This window comes from Lathamus discolor, chromosome 1 (genome assembly GCF_037157495.1).
Source record: "Lathamus discolor isolate bLatDis1 chromosome 1, bLatDis1.hap1, whole genome shotgun sequence".
In the NCBI taxonomy this organism is placed as follows: domain Eukaryota; kingdom Metazoa; phylum Chordata; class Aves; order Psittaciformes; family Psittacidae; genus Lathamus; species Lathamus discolor.
Window position 1 is genome coordinate 83,235,395 of NC_088884.1, and position 18,666 is coordinate 83,254,060.

Sequence of the window (18,666 nt, forward strand, 5' to 3'; positions counted from 1 at the left end):
AGGAGGCAGCTAGTAATTTACACAGGTTGCTGGGGTGCAAGGCTGATTTCATGTGTGGATTTTTTTCTAATCCTCCTTTATTGGATAATAATCAAATCTGCCTCATGTCTACACTTTATATTAACATTTTACTTTGTTAAAAGGAAGGTTTCATCTAACCATTTGCTATAGTAATAAGATTTTTAAAGATGTAAGCATATCTCAGTATTAAACATTAAGGAATATTTTGTAGTCCTTTCACTATGTAGAAGATAAATTCTCATGGTGGTGCATGGACGGGGAAGAAAAACTGAGAGTTAGAGGAAATGGAGCCTTTCTAAAGCCTGGATTTTTTTTTTTATTTTTTGCATTGAAGAACACGAAGAAAGCAGCTGGGATTTGAAAATGTCCAGGAAATCAATCTGGGGGGAAGAAAGGAAGTTGTTTATAGAGCAGGAATGGTGGCGTTAGTTAACAAAATTACCTTTGATCATGTCTTTTTGTCAAGATGGTTGGAAACAGAAAAATAGGAAAAAGAGCAGCAGCTGCAACTGTCAAATGTTCGAGAGCCATTAATCTGTTTCACTCTAGGACAAAAGGTGATCTGCATGTCTAACAGTAAGAGAAACTGGTGACATGATTTAAATTTGAGGCATTAGTCACCAAAAATATTTGATGTCTTTTAGGAAGAGGAGGGCTTTAAAAAGCTTTACGATAAATTGTACCTAAAGTGCATTTTTTAAAAACATAAACCTTTTCTTAAAATTCATATGAGTAAGGCCCAATATTCATATTAGCTGCTAAACTGCAATGTTTAAGATATGGCAAATTTTGAAATAGTTATGCCTTTCATAATGCTAACAAAGAATCCATCCTTAAGGAGAGTTGTTGGTTAGTAATGATCAAGGGAGAAAAGTCATTAGGATAATGTAAGACTTGTGGAAAAATTAATTGAATTTCAGCCATTATTTCCCAGCTACAGCTAGTATATTTGAAATTAAATCAGACAGGACACAACCTATCTGTGTGGGTTTCTGTAAGTAAATATCAATATTTTTTTGATTTGGAAAATAAAATTGGAATGAAAAATGGAACACAGCCATAACAGATGTGTGTCTCTATTAGTTTTTCAGTACTGAATTATGGATGTCGAGAGAAGTAAATCCAGAGTATTATTTCCTCTCCTTCACTTCCCCTCATTCGTAAATATTTTCATCAGCTTCTGCCTGACTTTAGAAGAAAATGGCATTTCAAAAATAAACTGCTTTTTTAAACATATATACAGGCAGTAGCAACCGAGTTCCTTAAAAGCATTAGTTATTATCAAGGTCAAGTAGGCAGGTCATTCTCTGAGGAAATCGTTTGGTTGTAACTTGTTTGTATTTGAAGTAGCAGGAGGAGTCAGCTTCTCAGTTCAACTCAATGTTTTTTATTGGCAGATCAAAATCACATGGGTTCTTTTCCCCATAGGCAAAACAGGAAGAGCTATGGCATGTCTGTTGAGAACTTTATTTTATAACTTTTCAGCCTTACAGATTTTTATAGCTTGAATTTACTCACAAGCATATGCAATTGAAGATTTAAGACAGTAATTTAAATTGGGAGTAAATTCTTTATTTTTCTGTTAATGAAATGACTACAGAATTAAACATAAATAAATACAATCTAAAACTTTGTGTTTTTTCTGTTTTGATCACAAGTCCATTCAAGCTATAAAGGTTTTGCAGAGCAGTTAAAATGCAAAATGGCATTCCCAAGGTACCCTTTGGTTTTCTTCTGGCCTGGACTGTGAACAGAAATCAGTAATTTCTGAGCCATTAATAACAGCAAGAGAGGTTTTTACTGGATTTCAGAGTTATTCATAAACCCACTAGAAATCTTTACTCCATGTTTATAATGGATGCACCAGAACAGATATTCTTTAGTGCAAATGAGACTGGCATTTCAGTCAGTTATTCTTCATATTTACCTAAGTTTACAAATGTGCCAATGCAGACTGAGTTAGAAGCAAAAAGGTAATCCAAGGGTTTTGTTCACTAAATGTGACATTGTAATATGACAGAAGACATAATCTTTAGAACAAAAAGAAATTATGTTTCCTCCATTCTCCTTTATCCTTCATTCTCCTTTATTTCAATGCTCAACTCATATATGAAAGCCTGAGAAAGGTCTAGTTTGTCCAAAAGCTTGGGATTTTTGCCTGCCTTGTTAGTTGCCTTAATGAAACAGTTTACTTCAAATTTCACCTTCTTTAGATTTAAAAAGATAACTTCTGCCATGTTAATCCCAGCCTTGGTTTTGCACTATGATTGTCAAACTGCCTCTTTGTCCCTGCTAGGTAGGGTCTAGCAAAGCACAGCTCCTTCCACAGCCATTGCAAGTCTTGTCTCAGGAAATCCTTCAGTGAGGCAGACGCTTCACAAGAAAAGATGCAGCTATTGTACCAATCAGAAGAGAAGGCATGCACACTCATCGTACAAGCTTTCCACACTCTGCTCTTGTAAAGCCATGGCTGATTTATACCTGCTCTCGTAGCTTTGAATGGTGTGTAGTGGGACAGAACATTTTTAACAGACATCCTCATTAGATATGTTGTGTCATATGAAGAATAGGGGGAGGGCAGTTGAGAAGTGGAAGATGCAATCTATCTTGAAGAGTGCTCAGCTGAAGCTTTTTTTACTCGATGGCATAACAGTGGCACTGCAGGTGGAGATTTGGGGCAGTTGTGGAATTTAGAGTGGCCTGTTTGCCTTTCCTTGTCAAGGGAAGATGAAGTGGAAAAATGTCTTCTGTAAAGCAGGGGTGGAAAAAGGCCAGACAACACAGCAACCAGAACTAAGATCTCTAGTTGGAATTCAGGTGGCTGCAGTTTAAATTGCCTCTAACAGTCTCACTACTGATTGCTACTATTCATGAAAAGTGTCTTTGTTTTAGTCCTGAAATATCCCAGAGCAACTGCTCTGCCTTGAGTTTTCTCTCTGACTCACTAAAATAATCTCTTTATTTATTTTCTGTCTTGACCCTCTCCTCCCACTCACCTCTTTCTACATCTTTGTTGCTGACATGGACAGTGGGATTGAGTACGCCCTCAGCAAGTTTGCCGATGACACCAAGCTGTGTGCTCCGGCTGATATGCTGGAGGGAAGGGATGCCATCCAGAGGGACCTTGACAAGCTTGTGAGGTGGGCTGATGCCAACCTCATGAAGGTTAACCATGACAAGTGCAAGGTCCTACACCTGGGTCGGAGCAATCCCCGGAAGATCTACAGGTTGGGCAAAGAAGACATTCAGAGCAGCCCTGTGCAGAAGGACTTGGGGGTGCTGGGCAATGAGAAAATGAACATGAGCCAGCTTCAGTGTGTGTTCGCAGCCCGGAAAGCCAACCGTATCCTGGGCCTCATCAAAAGGAACGTGACCAGCAGGTCAAAGGAGGTGATCCTGCCCCTCTACTCTGCTCTTGTGAGACCTCACCTGGAGTATTGTGTGCAGTTCTGGTGTCCTCAACATAAAAAGGACATGGAACTGCTGGAACAAGTCCAGAGGAGGGCCACAAGGATGATCAGGGGACTGGAGCACCTCCCGTATGAAGACAGGCTGAGAAAGTTGGGGCTGTTCAGCCTGGAGAAGAGAAGGCTGCGTGGAGACCTCATAGCAGCCTTCCAGTATCTGAAGAGGCCCTATAGGGATGCTGGGGAGGGACTCTTCATTAGGGACTGTAGTGACAGGACAAGGGGTAATGGGTTAAAACTTAAACAGCGGAAGTTTAGATTGGATATAAGGAGGAAATTCTTTCCTGTTAGGGTGGTGAGACACTGGAATGGGTTGTCCAGGGAAGTTGTGAATGCTCCATCCCTGGCGGTGTTCAAGGCCAGGTTGGACAAAGCCTTGGGTGAGATGGTTTAGTGTGAGGTGCCATTGACAGGGGGTTTGGAACTAGATGATCTTAAGACCCTTTCCAACCCTAACTATTCTATGATTCTATGATTCTATGTATTTAGCTACATTCAAAGGGATAGAAAGAAGGAGTTTTCTCTCTGTGTTTCATATGGCCACAGCACTACTGCAAAATGCCGCCTTAGGTTTTGGGAGGAGTCGGCTCATGGAGAAAGGCTAGTTGGCTGAAGGCTAGATAATATGCCAGCATTGCTAGCAGGAAACAAGGAACAACTTCAAAGGCATACTGACAATTTTATCTGGGGTTTTTTTTCCTATTCATCTCGATACCCCATCCTGTTAAACAATCACAAGGCAATCAGCTTGGATTCTTTCCTTGGAAGGTGAATGTCAGACTGAGCCTGTTTCAGATGCAAACAATGATGCCTTGATCTGTGCCTTTGTTGTGTTGAGGTGCACAGTGGGGCACAGCACTTGTGATTTGCCCTGTCCTATCTGGCAGCTCAAAGGGGAGCAGAACCAGACGGATGCAGCCATCCTGTTAACTCTGTAGCCCATTACTTACCAGATGGGCTCCTCATCCCTGTGCCCTTTGTAGCTACAGCTGACCTCAGCTTTTGAAATTAGCTCTGACAAAGTGTCTGGTTAGGAAATGCACTGCTGGGATGATTTATAAAGCCTGATACATTGCAAGACTCTCCCTGTACTCTATTTCTATGCTTGTACCGGGCCACCGCAGTTGAGCTGATAAGGTCTTCTTCAACAATGACACCCACCCTTTTTTTTTTTTACCACATTTGGTTTTTTTGTCTGAAACAACTAAAATCTGTTGACCTTCAAGTTATGGTGACACTTACCTATTCATTGAGAAGGGAAGAGCTTGGTTACAGTGAGGATGCCTGGACTGGTATTTAAGGCTACATTTATTTCTCTTCTCTGATTTTTAAAAGGGTGTGCAATTTACTGTTATTTGCAATCCTTGGTTGAAGTTTTAGTATCTTCCTCGATCAATAGAGATGGACTTTCAAATGGACAATGTAAATTAAAAATCTTGCGTTAACAGTGTCGTACTCTGTCCTAGGAAAATATCTGTTAGTTTCACTGAAATTTAATGGCATTCTTACTTTCACCATTGAATCCCATCTGTCTAAATCCCATGTACATTTTAAATCAGATGGACTTTGAGGAGCTTAGTATGGATAACATCAATAGTTCATGTGGCACTGACAGTATGTAATGATTTGAGTAGTGCATCCTTTGATGTTGTATAGTGTTAACAATAACAGTAATAAGCTTTAACAGTTGACCCCATCATCTGCCTTGAAGGATCATTTCAGATAACAAAACACAGAGATTTGTTGTGCAAGAACTGGTTGCTCACACACACAAGCACTGTTTTTCTTCCCATAGAAAAGTTATTTATTACTAGGACACCAGCAGTTTCTCCTGTCACAAGGGTATGTTGTTGATAATGCCTGGAGACAACCACATATTTCTAGACACATACTGTGAATAATCAAAATCCAAGAAATTACTTTATTCTGAGCCGGGTAAAATTACAATGGGAAATATAAATGCAACTGCCTGTGTATTGCTGTGGGTTCATCAGTTCCAAACATTTTAAGATCACTTCTTTTTGCCTGTACTTTCATTTGCATCCTCTCACTGGATTGCCTGTGAGCTCTCAGGTAAACTTGCTGTCTAAAATGCTGATAATACAATTTCAATTGCTGATATTTAATATGCCCTATTTTATGCTTTCTGATTGTATGCTATGTTACCAACACAAAGGTTTCTGGTTAATTATAAGCTAAGCACTAAGTGGCATATGCTGGCAAAATACATGTTCCATAGTTTTTCATTATTATGTTTCTTCTGGGTTCTTTTAAAGCCCCTCCTACTACCAATGTGGTTTCTGAGTCATTGTAATGTTGCTTTAAGAATGACCTTACACCTGTTCAGAAGTTATCAAAAAACTCCCCATACACCAGCATCAGCTTATAGCTGAGCCTGGTTAATAGATTGGCTCTGCCCTCAAGTAGCTGCCATAAAATGGAATATCTGGAATAGAATAATAGAATCACAGAATTGGAAGGGACCTTAAAGATCATCTAGTCTCAACCCCTCTGCCACGGGCAGGGACACTTCCCACTAGGCCAGGTTGCTCAAAGCCCCATCCAGCCTGGCCTTGAACACTTCCAGGGAGACGGCATATCGTTCAGTAACCTGAACTTGAAAATTACAGCTGAGTGGGGGAAGAGATCTGAAAGACTGTTATTGTAAGAATCCTATTCTGTCCATATTGCTGCAGGAAAAGCTCCTGGCTTTTCTATAGTAATATGCTTTATGAAACACCCTTAGAAACAATCAGTTCTCCTCAGCATCAGCACTGTTACATAGGGGTTAAAATCAATAGGAGCTTGCTCGCTAGAATCCAGTTTCTGTGCATTGCTCTGGAAAATGGAAGGGCTAGACTTTGTATCAGATTAAGCACAGTTAAAGTAGACTGAGGCTTAAGGGTTTTTCCATCCGAACATAAAATATTAAAGATAGGCAATTTTATCTTGTTCTTGTGTTATTTCATTTCTATTTTCCTGATTCAATGTTAAGCTGAATTCTAAGAGTTCCTGTTGTTTACTGCACTAGCACTCCAGTTTAGCCAAGAGAATACTGAGAATCTAACATGTTTCTGTGTCTGCTTAAAGTCCACATTTAATTTGGTACTTTTTATTTGTTTTCTTTGCTAGAACATGGGCATTCATATTTATGACCGCTTTGTTTTTCAGCGCCTCCCAGATGGCTCTGCCCCAAGTGCACATGCAGAATTTTATCTTCTGCCGGATCCTTATGAGGTCAGTCAAAGGAAAACAAGAACAGCTCCAAAAAGCTCTGACCCTACGTACAATGAAATTGTGAGTACCAGTCACTTTTTCCCACCATTTCTCACTTGATTTTCTTTGCCCACTCTTGAAGTAAAATAACAATACAGCATTTAGAACTGTTGCAATGAGTAAGATCAAAAAGGAGGAACATATCATAAGCTGAACCACAAACAGGGAGAGTCTTCTGCTTTCTATCTTGCTCAGAAATGAAACAGTCTCTTTATGTCTCTCTCTTCAGGAAAGCAGTTGGATTATTTCACTGTTTTATCTTACCCCATCACCACAGTTACATGTTAGCCAAATGAGACCGAGCGCTGGTGCAGCAAAACCTAGGCTGTTTTCAATGCAGATTTTTACAATAACATAAAAAAGTACTTATTGAATGGACGCTATTATTCATATTCACATTTGAAAATCAACAATCAAATTGGTTGGCACTGTCCTAAATGATAGCACAATAATAAATAGCCAAGTTCTTTTTATGTGAAAAAGCTAGCAGTTGACAGCCATATATAATTACTTCACGCACTACTGAAATGCTCACGCCTCTGGGGTGAAAAGAAACAGTTGTATAGAGAAGCATTTACAACAGAAAGGGAAATGGCATAAACTATATTCTTTTGTAAGGGCAGGTTTGATTCAAACAGTAGGTGAAATTGGAGATTATAATTGTTACATATAACGAATCTCCTAAAGACCTCAAAACAATTTACAGACATCTTTGAACAGATTTTAAAGTGCAAGGCATGGAAAATACTACCACTCCACCCTTTTTCATAGATAAGGTATGATGAAATGTAAGTTACCTGAGACTGAGAGTCCTTATCTCCTCGTTTCCCCATCCTGCGGTTTTAATATTTTTCTTTTCCCACATCTATTTGATTACAAAAGTTAACTACTTACTAATGACTTTCTGTGCTTCTGTAAGAGTAATATTGCTGCTAACATCCAAGACAGATGGTATCAGAGGGTGCACCCCTCTATGGTACTCCAGTAGAATAACAGAGAACTAGGATTTATTTTTTTTGTTATGTTATTTCCTTTTTTTGCAATCAAAGATATGGTGGAATGAGTACAATTGACCTGTCTGAAGAAATTCCTTTACATTTGAAGGGTATTTAAAGCAAAGAAATATAATATTATTATATAACATTAATTGTAAAGTATCCCAAGCGTACCACAGGCAAGAACTAGCCAGCAACGGTGGGAGTCAATTATTGTGCTAATCATTTTTAGATCAAGTTGAATGCAAGAAAATCCCAAATCAGTCAGACAGTAGTCACTGGGAGGAGATTTAATTGTGGTTGAGGGGCATTCCAATGCTGTTAAGAGAAATTCCATGAAAACTTTTATATCCTTTACTCAAAACTCACAGGCTTCTTCACAGATGCTCGATCTTTTTCACCAGGAACTGCTAATCTCAGTGGGGACATATGGTTCCATTGAACTTGGACATTTCAAACCCGATGCTTGTGCTGTTAGCAGCTCTGTTCTTCCATATGTGATGTAATTCTGTATGCATTTTCTGTCCAAGGCTGGTAGACTGAGGCAAAAGCCGCCCAAGGGAAGAAAAACTACTAAAAATATAAGTTAGCTGTCTTTTAAGTTAGTTACTGTCCAAATGCTGTGTATAGAAATGTAGTAGCCTTTTTTATGAGTTCATAAGTTTTTATTAAAGCCAAGTCGCTGGAAGGAAGCTGTATATTAATTTCTTTCTGTGTTTGAGACTGAAAAAATATGAAATGTGCTTCTCTTGGGTATTTTTTATTTCAGTTTTGTACTTCTATTGCTTATGACTGCCTACAGCAAATTATCAGCCTTGCAAAAGTGCATTTTATTTTTGATTTTCACTCATGTGTGTGAGAGTAAAGACGTGAAAGTCCAGGAAGGCTGACAATAGGATGAACTACGCCAAATATATTGGAGTAGCTCTGAACAAGAATTCCTTTTTTTCTCTTGTTCCTTTATTTGGATTTCGGAGTTTGTTGCATTCACACTGGTATAACATTGCATTAAAAAATGATAGTTGAGAAGAAGAGGAAAATGGAATGCAATGTGAAGAGAAAAAAGATATATACTTGTTTATAGATCAACATTAGGAGTCACTGAGTTACGCAGGAGGTTCCAGAGTAGTAAAAGAAAGTAAAAAACCTGAAGATAAATCTGAATTATTTAAGCTTAAACTCTTGCCAGGAAAGGCTGCAATGACCAGAACCAACAGCAGTGGGGTCTTGCTCATATATGTAGCATTTGCCCCGAGACACAATTCAAGGTCTCAGTTATCCCCAGTTTGTCCCTTGAGTGTCTGCATGTACACACACCCACAAAATAAGCAAACCTCCAAGACAAAGCAGAGTGTGTATTGCCAGAATGAAGTCAGAACAAGACCTCTCTCAGTGCTGCCCTTGGGGTGTGGCCAAATGTGAGCAAATATACCTGGGCCACATCAGCATGCTGATGTTATTTGCAGTTGCCTTCAGAGCAGAGAGGACATTGGCCTGCGACACACAGAATAGCCCCAGCAAGCTTGATGGAAGAGGAGGAGACAACTGCACCAGGAGCCACAGCTGCTCCCTCAGCACCATGTGTCAAAGATAATTTGGACAATTAAAAGCAAATCTAGGAACTGTGCCATGGCTACCTAAGGAGAAGCAACTGTCCCGCATTTACAATTAAAATGTCATTAGACTCCTGTAGGTCAACAGTACTTCTCTTTTTGGAGCCAGGTATTCTTGAATTCCAGCCTTAACTGTCCCACTGATTCGCTGCATGGGCACATATAACTCACCTCCATTGGCTGTATAAATAGGATGCAAATATTCTTACTACACAATCATTTCAGGACTTAACTGTTCTGATTATGAAATTCTGGTGCCTGTTTTATCCACATACTAATTCAGCTATCTCCAGACCTTTCTTCTTTCCTGACATCCTGACAATTTATACCTTACTCCAGCCGAATTTGCAACACCATTTTAGAAAGCTTTTTGGGATCATTTGAAAACTACACACCCTGCACTCTAAGGTATGTCACTGCCTGAAGTTTAAAGCTTCCTTTTGTCCAAAGATTGAAATTAGTTAATTTCCCCAGTTCACACCTGTTATAATCTACTATACTGAAGATTTTTTTATTCTTACAGCTTACATGTACATTTTTTGTGATTTCAAGCAACAGCTGAAGATGATATCTTTATTATATTGGCAAAGATATTAAGGCATCTTTCTACAGTAACCTTAGTATCACTTCAGTAATTAAATCATAGATTTATTCTAAATTGTATTATTGCATCTTATACCTGTCCTTGCTTTTTGAATTTTTGTTCATTATTTCGCTTTGGTTTTGATGGGGAGATGCCACTGGGGAACAGAGAAGCTAGAATTTTTCATTCACATACAGTTTAGTGTGTGATAACCATCAGAACCGAAAAGCACTGGGCGTGACTTTCATGGAAGCTATTCCAAATTATGTTTTACAAAGGTTTCTAAAGGGAAAAGGAAATGTCTGACCTCTCTAGTAAAAGCCAATTAAAAAGAATGAGTGGGACAGTTTTTCTTTCCCCCACATCCTGTGGCAGTGTTCATCTCCACAGCACTGATGATCCCCCTACATCATGTAGCTTGGTATCCTGTCCGTTGTGCTTGCTGCCAGAATAGCTTGATGTCCTGTTCAGTCTAACACTTGCTGCAACATCTCTGCAGCTGGTAGTGCAGACGGAATCGCTCTGCAGTCCCACGAGGGCAGCCGAGGCTATAATGGTCCACCCCTTAAGTTCAGAAGCCACCTTTGTGTTGCCAGGCAGTGAGAGGAGCACTGCTGATGTGGAGCCTCTATCAACTCTATGCCTGTCTGCAGAGCATCTCCCCTGGCCACTTCTGCTTCCTATAATTTGAGGTACACCGAGGTCTCACTAGTCCAATGTAGAAAAACCCAAGCTGCATTCGAACTGCAGAGTAAATCCAGGCAGGTTGACTGGCAAACACCTTTTAGGCAATTTCACTTTCCCATTCTCCTGAAGTGACAGTATGTCACTGTGTTTGCTTTCTAAACTGCACAGGGAGATTAAAATTTAAAGCATTTTCCATTGCAACTAAAATAGAAAATCATTTCCAGCCATACAAACTTTACATTAAAAGTACTTCCCTTAACAAAGCTTACCTTTCAGGCCTGAAACTAGCTGAGAGCATTCTTTCACATTTTAGCAACCCACATGCAGTTCACTCAGCAGTTTTTCGTTAATGCAGAGACTGAAATGTAGGAATCTGTTCTGAATGCAGCTTGTTCTTGTTAGCCTACCACTCCAGACTGTTTTTTTAAAATTCAGGAAATACACCATTAACCTTTCATAATTAACCTCAGTGTCTTCTCATAGCATTAAGGTAATTTCAAGGATATTTTAAAAACTACAGGACTTAGTAATCTTCTAAAGAAATGCTAAGCAAGCTGTCTCATTTAATTTGAGAAGTATTAACAGCACTAGTCAAGTAACAGAAACATCTAAATTTAGTAAATTCCACTTGCTAAATTGGGTCCAAACACAGAGATGTTTGAATTCTACAACTTCTACTGAGTGGGATGAGCTTTCTGTCATGTTTAATATTTGACAACCCCATTAAAAACTGCAAGCATTTTTATAATAGGCACATTTGGATACAGTTAGCAACCAGAATCCTGCATAAAGTGATTTGTATTGAAATACTAAAATTTGTAGAGGTTTTTTGATCTAGAACAGTTATGAAATTTTAGGGAAGTTTTGCTTAGAAGAAATATGGTTTTGCTTTGGCTTGATCTTTTTTAATTCTGATATGTAGCACAAGGTTTAATCGCAAGCACAGTACTGAGGAAAAATTCTGAGGTGCTGTGCACTGATGTGGTACACCTTTATAAGACATATCAATGCAACAGAAAGTTGATTTAAGGTACTACTAATGAACATGTAACAAATGCAACATACATAGGTTAAAAAAAATTGACATCAGCACTATTTTCTTCGTGTTTTTTTTCTGATTTTTGCAGAAGAGCAATACCATTTATCAAAGCATCTGTTATGAAAAGATAATCTACATTTCTGCAGAATTAACTATCTTTTGTTTTCATGCTGCTGCCCATGATGAGAACCTTCCATCTGAATCTTCTCCAGAAAATCAACTGTCTTATCATTTTCTGGTGAACTTCATAAAGGAACTGATATTTCTTCACATTTGAATTCAAAACTCTGCTTAAGTTAGGGTTTCAGTTTTCACGGGGAAAATTGTATACACCTATTTTTTTCCTTAGGCATTGCGCAACACAGGTTTCAGTTTTATTTGCGGATGCTTGGTAATCAGATTTTACAAGCCTAAACTGGCAAAATCTCTTTTATATAAACTACATATGGTCAAATATATTTCTGAGGTAAATTCACTAAGTTAAGTGAACTTGGCTGATGGTTAGTAGTTTATAATTATGGCCGGCAATTCAAAGCAATTCTTAAAGAGTTGCATTGGTTATCCTGAATGCTGTACTAAAGTAATTGTTTTGCCTGACGAATAGATTTACAAATTCATATAACTGGTTTGTTGTTTGTTTTTGGTTTTTTTTTTATTTCACTATATATTATTTCAGGTTGTGTATGACAAAGTCACAGAGCTCCAAGGCCGTATACTGAAGCTTGTTGTGAAAAGCAAAGGAACATTTGTGGGAGCTGTTAACATTCAACTGAGCAATGTCCAGTTAAATGAAGAAAAGTGGTATCCGCTGGGAAACAGTGTAATTTAAATGTTGTCTGAGATAATTCAATTATTTATCCACTAATGTTTCTTTATCCCATTTCCCACGGCACATTTTGTCTCAGTTGCCCTTGAGAATATGCAGTCATCTGCTGATCACATACCTTAACATTTCTAATCATAAGACTATTATCTTAAAATTGCTACCATCTTCCTGCAACAGATTCCTGTCAGTGTGAGTTAAAGAAATCACAAGTTAGGAACCTGTAGCAGCATGCAGGAAGTTCTTACGACAGCAATAAAGATTTTTGTTGTTTGTATTAAGTAGTACGGTAAGAATGTTAAAATCTGTACACGTTGAAGTGTGGGACCTAATTCTTTGCCCATTAATTTGACTGTGTTGAAACAATGCTGATAATGGTGTAATTTGTCAGCATCCTCTATGACCCCACTGCATGTAATGATGTCACCAGAGAACCATGGGATGGTTCCCTGGGTGCCAATACATTTCAGATGTCTGGCAAATTTTACATTACATCTTATACAATCAGTACTTAAAAAAAAAAAAAAAAAAAAAAAAAAAAGAACTTAAAAGCTTTGCACTGTACACATTTTGGGAGATATATGTTGGTGCGCTTTTAACTTTTGATGTAATGTACCACTCAATTCAAGATAATTTGTCAATAAGATATGTCATCATTTCTTTTATTCTGTCATTCAAGCAGCAGATATAACTGGCTATTTGTGGGAAGAAAGGAGAAGGCAGAAGCTAATATCACAAATAAAACACAGTGAATGTGAGCTTTCTGTGTGGTATTTGTTAAAGATTACACTGTAAGGAATCTTTGTTCACCAGTCTTACCGCATTGCATTCTTACTGCTGCATAAGGGAATCAAGTCAATACATGCATTGACCTCAGGGCTATAGAATGTACATATACATATTAAACAATGAATGTGAGTGGTTCCTTTGAGCTCACTGAGGTAATTACGGGCTCTGTTCTTCAAAGCATTTTTACCTAAATTGAGGAAGCACTTAAGCACATCTTTAAACATTTAGCATGCGAGCAGCCAGATTGAACTGTCCATTACAGCCAGCCTCTTAGACACACATATCTGACCATGTATATATACCTTTCCAGGACCAAAAGCACATTTTTAAGGCACAGGAGACATGTTTATTTGAGATCTGATCTGCTGTAAAATTTTAAGTTTCCATATACTGACTAGGTCTGACATTTGTCCTACCAGATAGAAAAGTGGTCAACAGAGGGATAGTAATGGCAGAAGCTGAACATAATTGCCTTCTTCTCTCAAAGGATACCCACAAATCAGTCTTCAGAAGGTAGTGTTGTATAAAGCTCCTGAAATGGCACTCAGAATGTTATTTAGGAAACTAAATAAGCTGGAGTTTTTCTCAGCATCAAACCAATTGACTATGTCACTTGGTCAGTTTTTATCTGAAAATAATTTCCCCAGGCAATCTGGTGTATTAAACTCCTCAGTAAAGAGAGCTGGGGGAAACTGTGCTTGAATATTAATATTATTAATATTCTTCAGAGCTGAAAAAAGATATAAAATATTTACCACATGAAAGGGATATTGGCTAGCATACAAATATGATCACTACAAAGATCAGTAATTCTAACATTTTAGATTATAGGCTCTCCTGGGTAAAGAATCAAGTGTCTTGTCACTCAAGCACAGAAAACACATTGAGGCCAGATTAAACGTTATCAAATTACCTGACCTTACAGTTCAATATTGATGTTAGCATCTTCTTAGTCTACTGTCTTGGTTTCCTTATTATAACTATAATGTAATTTTCTAATAGTCTTATTTCCTGTGACATTTTCTAATCATTGTTTACTGTGTGTCCTGATTTTCCATCTTAGAGCAACATTACATAAAATAACATTAAAATGGCATTAAATAAAAAGAGCATTCAAATGTAATATTATCAGAACTGTCTGCAAACTTCAGCCATACTTTTCAGTATTAAAGAAATAAACCTATCAAAATAGCATCCTTTAAAAGAAAACACCGCATGTTTGAGTAACAAAGCTGTGATTAATTGGATAGATGATACTTTCCTGTGGAAGCTCAACAGGGCTTCAGTTTTGTAAGGAAGATAGGAACATTGTGTCTTATGGACAAGATCTACACTAATAGCTATATCAGGCAAGATGTTGTCCTCAAAGAACTTAAATCACACAATCAGCCCTTGCCTGTTCAAAAATTCTTCTAATTCACCTCAAAGCATTGTGCTTCCTATTTCCTGAGTTCACAGTCAGATGTATCCTGAGCGCCCTGCTGTTATGAGGAATATAGCACTTCACAAATCAGTCTGTGAATTATTTGTCTGTCTTTAGCAGCAGGGGTTTGAAGACTCATCTGAGAAAAGGTATTGATATTAGCATCTGAGTTTTTATCATTTTAGGGCTGTTTTTTTCCTCAAAACTATTTCCCAGGTAGCAAAATTACAGTGGACATAGGCGTAGCCCAATCACAAAGGGTACATTGCATGTATAATTTTTCCTGTCTTCTCAGAGAGATACAATGGTAAGAAATTTTGTCCAATACAAATAAAAATGTCAGTGTAACATGCTCAAAATTTTGCAGTCTCAGATCATAAATATTAGACCATTCTTCACAGTAATTTTGAAACTACCTGAAAGTGAAATAAACTTAATTTTAAAAATATCCAAAAAAGTTCAGTCTGTGTGAGTAATGGTAGACCCAACAGCAGTATCTGTTACTTATTCAGGATACTATTTACTCACACAAGAAGTCCCATTAGCTTACTAAAACCTCAAGAACATACCACTCTGGAAACCAGATTACTGGGTTGTTGCAAGCCAGGTGATGTTGCTTTATTGAGCAAGGGGTGATCATTCAGAACTGTTACTGCAGAGTGTCATTAGTAGTACCATATATGAACAAACAGTGATGCAGGTTTCAGACTGGTACCATGTTTGTCCAACAGGGGAACGTTACGGTAACCTGTAAATATAATGACACTTTATTAGTGTATTAACCATAAACAGAAAGATTAAGATGGAGTGGTTTTGTGATCTATGCAAATAAGAAATAATTTATGATTCTCTAAATAACTCTTTAAAATAAACTGAAATGATACAAAACCCATATCCCATTTCTACTGGTTTTCTCCTCTACATTTGCAGGATTTAAATTCTGGTATGTTTTGACACAGAGTGAAAAACTCCAGTGTATTATTTCAGGATGTGTTTTTTTTCAAACTTTTAGCTCAATGATATTTAAACATGGAAAAAGCATACATTTTAACATCCAAAGATATTATGTGCTGCATGCATTGTTCTGACAGCAAATTAAATAGCTTGTGAATCAAGAGTGCTAGTGCATTAGAGAAGAATGGTGTTGCAGCAGTAATGAACTGTCCAGAGAAGGCAGAAAATAAGTGTAGTGTAAGATCTTCTGCCATGACATCTTAAGTCTGTTAAGGATCTCTTTTTATATATGAGTGATTCCTAGTATGAGAAATAGGGCATGCCTCAGAAACTGCATGTTAATCTGGTTGTCAAAGCAGTTGGAGAAACTATAGTTCTCAACTTCACACTTAATTTACCTCTTCAAAGGACAAAATCCCCTCTCCAAAACCCCGAGCCTGTATTTCTTTAGATCACTGTAAATGTCTATTATTTCATAATAATAATGTAACTTCTGATTAAGAAACATGTTCTGTGTTTTATCTATGTATATGTAACTGCAGCTATTTAAGTAATTATCTTCTAGGCAGCAGATATTAAAGCTGAGGCCTGGCAATATGCGTTTGAGACAACTTTTAGAAGCTGATCTGAAAAGTGGATAGAAGACATGATTTATTTCCTATCCAAAGATGCATTCAAGGACAAAGACTCATTTCTAAAGACTATGTTCTAGCCCCTACATAGAGAATATTCTACAAAGCATTCTGAAAGGAGTAAAGCTTTTTTATAGTATGAAATGATTAACTATTAATTGATCCAATGATAATAGCAGTAATAATTGGACTCCTGTCTACATGGCAGACTCACTGGGACAGGGACTGTAACCCAGGACCCCACTACTCTTGCTAAAGGTTAAGACCATCCAGTTAGAGAATTATTCTCACTTTCAGCCCTTCTGAGTATACCTACTTAATCAGAGCATACCTACTTAATCACTGCATGAAAAATCAAATACTGGCACATGTAGGCAGCAAGCATTCTTCCCAGTGTATGCTACAACTGAGCTGGGAGGCTGCTGCTGGGTAAAGGAAGGCAGTGATGATATACATTTGAATTCTTTCAAGAGAAAATCCAGGGGAGGGTGGCAATGCCACAACTTTGTCCCACTGCCTGTCAAAGAAAATAAAGATATAAGCACTGCTCAGCTTTTGGAAACAACTTGCCCTCAGGGATTTGAATCCCAGGAAGAAGGCTCAATCTTGTAATCCACATTAAAGCAATTGGAGCCATGAAGAGTAAAACTGAAATCCCAACTCACTCTTCAGCATGGTTTTGACAGTTCTTTCCTAAGAAGTCTAGGCTGTTTGTGACTCCCTCTGTGAAACATATTATTTTCCCCTTTCACTATTTAGGGAGCTTAGGTACCTGAAGCAAAGCTGTGGTTGCAGACCTGGAATCCAGACGTCTCAATGTTAAGCATTGCAAAAAATTTTGCAATTATCTGTGAGTTCATCTCTTAGAAGCATTTTTATTTAGGCCTCTGGGCATCTTCAGGACATCTTATATTTTTTATGTTAAGTGGGGGTTGGGCAATTTGTTTGGCACTGTTTATACTTTTTGTACGTATACTCATTTCCTAGCATTTCGAAGTACTACACTCAAAATCTTTCCTGTAGAATCAGCTTGCTTTTACATTTTCAAAACATGAATTCCCAATTTTGACTGAAATTGCTATAGGCACATTAGAGACAAATTGATGATTTTTCAAACATATGCAAGCCTCAGTGTCTGCGACATAGATTTGTCTCAGACATCCTGAGTTGGGATGGGTTTTTAATCTTTATGCTGAAATATATAAATAAAAGGAAAGTAAAAGGTGATCAGTGTAAAAATTTATGTTGGAAAAAACAAAAAAGAAGTGTTCTTTAAGACTAATGTCTTTGTTCTTGTGTAACTCCTTAACCTCAGCTAAGAATCAAAACAGCTTTATGATTTCAGAACCTGGAAAGAAAAAGCCATTAAAAATCCTGTTAACCTAAATAAAAAGGCACAGCACTGATTGCCTGTTCCAACATTTTGCCTTCACATCTTCATTCACTAATAAAAGTTGGTTGGTTGTTTTGTCAGAAATAGCTTTGGAAATTCAATATAGTAAGTAGCCATTTTACACAAGCTTTTCTCCTTGGCCTGCTGACTTATGTGTCTGCTCTTTATGTGCTGCCTCTTAATCATGTACAACTCCAGAAGCTGTACACTAAAACAAACACTAAAACAAAAAATACCACACATATTTTCCTTAATTTATATTCTTCATTCTCCACTCTGAAAAATTGAGCATTTTTACCTGGTTACCTGATCATTTTTGGGGTTCCGTTTTTGGTTGATTTGGGGTTTTGGCTTTGGTTTTAGTTTTTTTTTTTTTTAATTTGGCTTGTATTGGGTTTTCAGCCTGAGTAGAAAGTGCACAAAAAATGTTGCCTTTATAGTGCTTCTCACTAATCTCTTTTCCTGTTTCCTATTGCAGTGTGTTAAAATACCATCTGAGAAGTTGTTATCTAAAATGGAATACTGCAGCAGAAATGATTGACTGTCATTAATATCCTTTTGATTTCTACACTGTGGACTTGCATTCAGAGACTATGGAGACTTAAAAGAAAGTGCAATTTTTACATATGGTTATGCAATTCTCCTTTGGGAGATAAACATAATGCTGTACTCTATCAATCGTACACTAATGATAAAAGCCTGAAATACTGTTGTTTTTTGGTTTTGGGGGTTTGCTTTTTTTTTGAGCCATTATAGGTGGCTCACAGGAAAATATTACCTTTATTCAGGCTGAGCACTGGTAAAGTGTATTGACCAAGGAATTCATTTGAAACCAGAGATATCTCATCCTCCACACAGAAGCGTATCAATGCCAATTCTGGAACTTGGACAGTAAAAGAGAAAGTTTCATCCCACCTAGGGCTCAAAGCTGATGAAAAGAGAAAATACACAGTATCAAAATACTATTGCAT

At 37.7% G+C, this 18,666-nt stretch overlaps 2 protein-coding genes across 2 annotated transcripts in view; one reads left to right on the plus strand and one right to left on the minus strand.

The window, feature by feature from the left end:
- PIK3C2G (phosphatidylinositol-4-phosphate 3-kinase catalytic subunit type 2 gamma) overlaps positions 1-15,530 on the plus strand; it is a 215,197-nt gene extending 199,667 nt beyond the window's left edge. Inside the window, exons 33-34 of the mRNA XM_065683405.1 lie at positions 6,660-6,785; positions 12,358-15,530. Coding sequence (XP_065539477.1) covers positions 6,660-6,785; positions 12,358-12,510 — 279 coding nt within the window. The 3' untranslated portion in view covers positions 12,511-15,530. The remainder of the gene's footprint in view (positions 1-6,659; positions 6,786-12,357) is intronic.
- The window catches only part of PLCZ1 (phospholipase C zeta 1), a 56,044-nt gene continuing 52,692 nt past the window's right edge, over positions 15,315-18,666 (minus strand). Inside the window, exons 12-13 of the mRNA XM_065683418.1 lie at positions 18,474-18,623; positions 15,315-15,464 (exon numbers count right to left, since the gene is read on the minus strand). Of these exons, the coding sequence (XP_065539490.1) occupies positions 15,382-15,464; positions 18,474-18,623 (233 nt within the window). The 3' untranslated portion in view covers positions 15,315-15,381. The remainder of the gene's footprint in view (positions 15,465-18,473; positions 18,624-18,666) is intronic.